General features: G+C 59.7%; 2 protein-coding genes across 2 annotated transcripts; both read left to right on the top strand.

Moving 5' to 3' along the window:
• Positions 1 to 287: 287 nt before the first annotated feature.
• Positions 288 to 1,860, top strand: LOC127595203 (probable beta-tubulin polyglutamylase). The gene is given in 2 exon segments (XM_052056840.1): positions 288 to 1,268; positions 1,513 to 1,860. Coding segments are annotated over 2 exon segments (1,299 nt in total). The 5' UTR covers positions 288 to 317.
• A 1,882-nt stretch (positions 1,861 to 3,742) lies between these two features.
• Positions 3,743 to 6,379, top strand: LOC127595202 (calcium-dependent protein kinase 2-like). Its single transcript, XM_052056839.1, is given in 6 exon segments — positions 3,743 to 3,891; positions 3,893 to 4,215; positions 4,218 to 4,862; positions 4,865 to 5,136; positions 5,196 to 5,760; positions 5,763 to 6,379. Coding segments are annotated over 6 exon segments (2,571 nt in total).
• Positions 6,380 to 7,623: the final 1,244 nt, after the last annotated feature.

Raw genomic sequence — 7,623 nt, 5'->3', positions numbered from 1 at the left:
TATATCCGTCCTGGCTCATTCTGGCCCTGCCCAAGAAAAGGGTCGGGCAGTGCTCCCCCTTCGAACGTGGTGAGAGTGTCTTGCTCTTATTTTATTGGATGAGGAACTACGAGACCAACACCCTGCAGGAGCTGCTGGCCCTGTCCAGGGACAGCGGCAGCCAGCCCGCAGTCAAGGTCGACCTTGCCCACACGGAATACCCTGTTGTCCGGACAGTCGCCGTGGACATGCTGGGTTGGCGTGTCTGGCGCAGGAAGGAAGACAAGAAGGAAGAGGTAACGTTGACTTGGCGCGACACCTACATCAGTGAAGAGTTCATGCGCAAAATGCTGCCCTTTCAGAAAGTCAACCGTTTTCCAGGGTCGTACGAGCTGGGCCGAAAATCAAACCTGACCCTCAACCTGAGGCGGATGGCCAGACTTCTCCCCAAAGACTACGACTTCTACCCTCGCGCGTGGGTGATTCCCAAGGAGCAGGAAGAATTCACCAAATTTGCAAAGGCCAACCCCGCGACCAACTTCATCGCCAAGCCATAGGCAGGCTGCCAAGGCCGCGGCATCATAATATTGCCCAAGCCTCTAGAATTCCAGCCTCAGGAGACGATGGTGGTGCAAGAGTACATCAAAAGACCCTTCCTGATCGACGGGCTGAAGTTCGACATCCGCCTTTACGTCCTGCTTAAATCAGTCGACCCGCTGCGGCTGTTCCTGTACCGGGAGGGGCTGGCAAGGTTCGCCACCGAACGATACCAACCCCCAACAGCTGACAACCTCGCCTAGCTGAACCTGCATCTGACCAACTACGCGATCAACCGAAAGAGCCCGGGCTTCATCTTCAACACCAGTGTCGAGCAAGACAACGTAGGCCACAAGCGCTCCTTCAGCTCGGTGCTGCAGCTGCTGCGAGCCTAGGGCCACAACGTCAATGAGCTCATGGTCCGCATCGAGGCCATCATCATCAAGACCTTCGCCTCTGCCTACCCCTTGCTCAAGCAGCAGTATGTGGCCAACTCGAACGGCCGGCCTGACCTCTGCTTTGAGGTGTTCGGGGTGGACATCCTGCTGGATGAGGGGCTGCTGCCCCATCTGCTGGAGGTGAACCACACCCCCAGCTTCAGTACGGACACGCCCCTGGACAGCGCGATCAAGCGCAGCCTCGTATTCGACACTCTGCGGCTGATCAACGTTAGCCCCGAGCTCAAGCGTATCTACTTCGAGGAGAAACCAGAAAACCGTAGGAAGATGAAGTTTCCCTGCCACCCCGAGGGAGTTAGCTAGCTGGGCGGCTTCATCCGCATCCATCCCTCGCTCGAGGCCGCGAACAACCGCTGCATACCGGGTGGCCCACGAGAGCTGGGAAAGGGCGCAGGGGCTGAAACGACCTATCTCGGAGGCGCTGCACCACAACTGCCGTATCCGGATCAAAAGCCTGCACGCCAACCCCGAGATGCGCAGCCAGCACCGGTCAAACGACTCATAGCCCCGAGACGCCCCTGAGCCCCCTGCGCTGGAGCCCGATCCTGTGCGGCACCTGGGGCTGTCGACCTACCTGCAGCCGAGCGAGCGGATCTATCTTCGAGAGGGGGACACCGAGATCAGCAAGTACTTCCTGAAGCCGAAACTGAAATCGTTCATCGACGAAAAGCTCAAGATCGTGGTGGAGCAGGCTCGGGAGCGGGAGGACAGTGAGCGCAGACCCTCCTTCTTCAAGACGAACCTGAGCCAGCTGAAGCAGATGCGGGACGTGCGGTACCTCAAGCAGCTGCGCGAGGGGATAAAGGGCACAGACTACTCCATCCCCGAGCCGAACATCCTCGAGGTCAACGGCGAAACCTGTCCATCAAGTACGCCCCCAAGATGAAGCACGTCTTCAAGCGCTGAGTAACATCCACCTCACAGCCGCAGTAGCTTGTGGATCTCGATCCGGGCCTCCTCGCTGGATTCTTCCAGTGCACGTGTCAGTCCCGACCGTGGCCCCCGCTCTGTGCTGTGTACCAGCTCCTCCAGCCGCTGGAAGCTGAACCCCTGCTTGCGGGCGCACGGCGTGGCGGGGGCGGGCAGGGGGTCCGGCCTCTTGTGCGAAAAGCTGCTGCGTTCCTCCTGCCGACTGTCTCTGCGCTAGGCCTTCCGCTTGAGGGTGAATATCTGGTCGTAGATGAATTCGTTCTGCCGCTTGAGCTGATATTTCAGGGTGTTCAGCTCCCTCTTGAAGAGAGAGCAGATCTATAGTCTCTGGTCCTCGGAGAGACTCTTGGTGGACTGCTCTGTAGAGCCGGCTTTGAGGGTCGGCAGGGTCGGCCTTGGTCTGGAGTGGGGGCGGTCGGTAGGTTGGGGTGCGGTTGCTCGACAGGTGGTTGTGCTTCAGGCTTGCTGAGGTCTACGTGTGCTTCTGGCTTGCCTAGTTCTACCTGGGCTTCCGGTTTGGCGAGTTCTGGTTGGACGGACAGCAATTGCGAAGACGGAGAAAGCGTTGGTGCAGGATCTTGCTTCAGCTCGACAGATTGTGACAGGTGGCTGGAGGCGGAGAGACCTAGGTACGAACTCTGAGTCTCCTGACCTGCGCCTCTTTGAGCATCTGCTTCTTGCGAACAAAGCCTTCCTGGAAGATGCGCTGCTTGCGCTCCTGCTCCTCGAGGATGCGGAATTCCTCCTCAGCCCTGAACCGCTCGGCCTCCTCCTCGGCTTCGAGCGGAAGGCCTCCAGCTCGGCCTCGTGCTGCCGCTTCAGCCGCTCAGAGTACTTCTTGATGCGGTCTCCTAGATCTGCCGCTGCAACTGGTGCTGATAATTGACCTTCTTGTAAAGGTTGCGGACTTCGTTGTAGCCTGCGAGCTCTCGCTTGAGCACCTCGACCCTGCCTCTCCGCGCCGGGGCGAACGACCGCAGCGTCTGCTGGAAGGGATCCTCTGCGCCCAGGTCGGCAGCTGCGGTGTGGCCGGCTGGTGGAGCGTACCGCTGTTCCGGCTGTCGCGTTCGTGCATATAATAACGCGATCATGGCAACCCTCGCTCATCGCCTTCAGTCGCTACCGGGCGAACCGGCCTGCCTCTCCTTCAGCCGGGCCATCACCAGCATCGTCGCCCCGTGCTCCGCGAACCCCTTTTCGGCAGCCAGCTCTACCAGGCCCTGGTTGCAGTCCAGCAGCAGGCCGAGTTCAATAAGTTGCTCGAATATTTTGCGTTGTGTGGTGCCCTTGAAAATGTCTTTGCGAAGATTGTCAAAGACCTGTCGCCAGCAGGCCTGCAGCTGGCAGCGATGAGACTCCGATAGAGGGGCCAGATACCGAGTGATTTTGTGTAGGTAGGAGGTCATCAGCAGGTCCAAGGCCGGGTTGAGTTCGCCCGCCAGGCGCATCTCGGTCTGGCGGGCCTGGATGCTCTGCAGCAGGTCAAGCTTGCTCTGCCTGCTGATTTGAGGTCCGAACAGCGTAGACTGAAGACAAACCTGTAGAGGGATAATATGGCTGCCAACTGGTTGTTCTGGGTCGCTAGCAGGATGGCCAGCAGCAGCCCCACGAACAGCATCCCCAGACGGGTGCCCGTGCCCTCGCGGCTTGTTTCGGCTTTGGCCTCTTCGCGGGCCTGCTGCTGGTTCTATTCCGCGAAGAGCAGCTTGCGGGCGAAGCGGGAGGGTGCGTTGGCGAGGCGGGCCTTCATGGCGAGGGCCTCGGAGGCAGAGACGTGGCGGACCCGGGAGGCGTGGTCCCGCAGAAAGCGAGGAAGCGGAGGGCCATAATAATATAGGATGGAGTCGATCGAGAAACGGTGGTTCATCCAGGAGAAGAAGGGCAACATCGAGGACTTCTACACGATGAACACGGCGAAGAGCCTGGGCGAGGGGGCCAGCGGGTCGGTTTTCCTGGCCAAGCACCGCACCACCAAGTCGACCGCGCGGTCAAGCGCATCCCAAGCGGCAGGTCAAGAACCAGCAGCGGCTGGTCAACGAGATCAACATCCTGCGCACCCTCGACCACCCCAACATCATCCGGCTGTTCGAGACCTTCGAGGACGAGAAGTATCTCTACCTGGTCATGGAACTGTGTGAGGGAGGCGAGCTGTTCGACATTATCGTCGAGCGCGAGACCTTCACCGAGATGGAGGCGCGCAAGATATTCAAGCAGATCGTGCAGGCGGTGTCCTACTGCCACCAGCACAACATATGCCACCGCGACCTCAAGCCCGAGAACTTCCTCCTGCAGGACAAGACCGAGGACTCGCCATCAAGGTGATCGACTTCGGGTTCTCAGCTATCCTCGGCAACAAGAACCCTGCCAAGATCAGCAAGGAGCTCAAGACCAAGGTCGGAACGCCCTACTACATATCGCCCGAGGTGCTGGGGGGCAAGTACAACGAGGCCTGCGACGTGTGGTCCCTGGGAGTCATCCTCTACGTGCTGCTCTCGGGTGAGCCCCCCTTCTGCGGGGACAATGAGAGCGAGATCCTCGATAACGTGCGGGCGCGCAGCTACTCCTTCGGCGAGGAGTTTGAGGACATCAGCAAGGAGGCACAGGACCTGATCGCACAGTGCCTGCTGCCCGAGGACGAGCGCATCACCAGCCAGAAGATCCTGGACCACGCGTGGATGAAGGAGGACTTCAAGAGCAAGGTCGACCTGGACAAGTCCATAAACAGTCTCAAGGAATTCCAGCAGTTCAGCAAGCTGAAGAAGATCGTGCTGTCGTTCTTCGCCTACCAGCTCAGCGAGGACGAGTTCTCGGTGCTGGGCGAGGCCTTCAAGTCCTTCGATGAGAACGGCGACGGGTACCTCACCCTCAGCGAGATCCGCAAGGCCATCGCGTAGTCGGGCATCGGCAACATGAAGGACCTCGAGCGCATGCTGGTGGACAGCGACTACCGGAGGACTGGAAGATCAACTACACCGAGTTCCTGGCGAGCAGCTTCGACAAGAGCATCCTCATCAAGGAGGAGCGGCTGGAGTCCCTCTTCAAGTCGCTGGACCTGGACGGCTCGGGCAAGATCAACAAGGATGAGCTCAAGGCGTTCATGTGCCACGACAGCGAGATGCGGAACAAGCCCGAGGCCTACTGGGACGAAATCATAAAGGAGGCGGACAAGAACGGGGACGGCGAGATCGACTACGGCGAGTTCGTGGAACTCATCTGCAAGAGCAGTCTCAAGGCCTGACCCCAATTTAAAACTTTTGAATGACCGCCCAGGAATAGGCCCTTCTCGCACAGGCCCTCGAGCAGGCGGCCTCCGAGGAGGCCCTCCGCCGCAAGGAGCAGGCCGTCTACGCCCTCGCCCAGGCCTACCTCGACCAGGGCCAGCCCCGCCGCATCCGGGACTTCGTGGCCGCACATCGGGATACCCTCGAGTGCTTCCCCAAGCCCAAGGCAGCCAAGATCCTGCGGGTGCTGATCGAAAAACTGGACCAGGTGCCTGGCAGTGAGGGGCTGCAGATCGAGATGTGCAGGGACCTCATCGACTGGTGCGAGGCCGAACGCCGCACCTACCTCAAACACAGGATCATCCTCAAGCTCTCCAACCTCGAGCTCAAGGTCGGCCATCCTAACGAGGCCTCCAAGCTGATCGAGCCCGTGGTGAGCGAGGTGCGCAAGGCCGACGACAAACATCTCCTCGTGGAGCTGAATCTGCTGGACAGCCGGCTGAACTTCGCCCTGCAGAAGTACGCCAAGGCGAAGGCGGCACTGACCTCCTCGCGGGCGAACGCGAATCAGGTGTACTGCGCGCCGGCGCTGATGGCCGAGATCGACCTGCACTCGGGTATCCTCTACGCGCAGGACAAGACTTCAAGACTGCCTACTCCTACTTTTTCGAGGCCTTCGAGGGCTTCAACTCGATCGGCGACGGGCGGCGGGCCCTCCCCGCACTCAAGTACATGCTGCTCTGCAAGATCATGGGCGGCCAGCAGGATGATGTCGCCCAGCTGCTCGCCAGCAAGAACTGCCTCAAGTACGCGGGCCCCGAGCTGCAGGCCATGGAGCACCTGGCCAGCGCCAGCGCCAAGAAGTCGGTCGCAGAGTTCAAGCAGGTGCTGCAGGCCCACCAGCCGCACATCACCGGGGACCCAATCCTCAACAGCCATGTGGAAGGGCTCTACGAAGAGCTGGTCGAGCAGAACCTGTTCCTGATAATAAAGCCCTACCGAAGGGTGCAGCTGTCCTTTGTGGCGGAGCGGATCGTGCTGGACGAGGCCTTCGTCCAGAACAAGCTGTCAGAGATGATCCTGGACAAGAAGATCGAGGGCACACTCGACCAGCACGACCACTGTTTGATCCGCTACAGCGAGGCCAAGCCCGACGATCTCTACAAGAACGGGCTCAAGCAGTTCGAGGTCATGAACTCCGTCATCGACAAGGTCACCGCCTCGGTGAAGGCCCAACGCGCCAGCCGGCATTGACATGACCTGATCCATTATCATGCGATTCATCATCACCATTGCTGTAGCCGCAGCCGGCAGTCCGCTCCACCCCACAGCACGCCCTGCTCACCGGCCCAGCACGCGTTCGAACACCTTCTCTCCGTGGCTTGCCTCTGCCTGGCTGCGATCCGCCCGCAGGTCCCACAGCTTCACGGTCCCGTCGTAGGAGGCGCTGAGGAATTCATGCTCGCGGACGGGGTTCCAGGCCACCTTCGAGACCAACCTGGAATGTGCCTTGAACACTCTGGTGGGGGCGACCTGCCTAGCATCCCAGAGCTTGAGGTAAGCGTCTTCGTGGCTGCTGATGATCAGTTCCTGCTTTTCGTCAAGACTGATCACCACTGAGTCCTTGCAAACCACTTCACGGGTAAGCTCTCCTTTTTAGAGGTCCCAGGCCCGGAAGTGGTGGTCGTAACAGCCTGCGAGCAGTCTGCCGCCCACCAGCAGCAGGCATCCCACCCGGTCCCTGCATTCCGGTAGGTTGGCCCTCTCCCTGACCTCATCGCCCACCTCGAGCACCGAGATCACTCCACTGGCCTGTCCAGCCACCACCGTCAACGGACTCAGCCGGTCAAAGGCCACAGCATAGGCTGGACTCTAAAGTGGGTGGGTCTGAGTGCTCACCAAGCCAAGCGCATCTTTATCGAACTGCAGTTGTGAAAGTTGCAGCTGGTCCATCCGGCCTAGCACCGTCCACAGCTCATTCTAGTAGCTGAAGCAGTCTGCCCCGCAGACCTCGAAGTCGCCGGGCTGACGGGCCACCGTCTTTTCCAGCCCCTCAAAGGGGTGCAGGGTGACTGTCGAGTCGAAGAGCATGGCAAGGGCGAGTTGCCCGAACTGATGGACTTTGCAGATCCAGTCCTCAGCCTCATGTTCGTCCCGCTGCTTGGGCTCTGCTCGACTAACGAAGTACTCAATCTCCTGCACGCTCTCGGTGCTGAGACTGTGGGTGGTGAAGTGCTCTTGCAGGGTCGAGGCCAGCAGCTTGCCCTCGATCGAGAAGGCGAACCTCTGGGCTGGTGGTCAGGGTTGAGCTCGGCCAGAAGGTTATTCAGAAACTGACTGAGGGTGGAACAGTCCTCGGACGAAGAAAGTGCGAATTGCTGTGCAGGGACTGCGAATTCCTTCTGGGTAGTGGCGAACTTGCAAAAAATCTCTTGCTGCATTAGATCAACATTTGAGCATGTAGGCGGATGGGTAGCACGGGGTTGGGGTTGGGGTTG

This window comes from Hippocampus zosterae, unplaced genomic scaffold (genome assembly GCF_025434085.1).
Source record: "Hippocampus zosterae strain Florida unplaced genomic scaffold, ASM2543408v3 HiC_scaffold_428, whole genome shotgun sequence".
Classification (NCBI taxonomy): Eukaryota; Metazoa; Chordata; class Actinopteri; order Syngnathiformes; family Syngnathidae; genus Hippocampus; species Hippocampus zosterae.
This window is presented reverse-complemented; position numbering and strand designations above follow the sequence as displayed.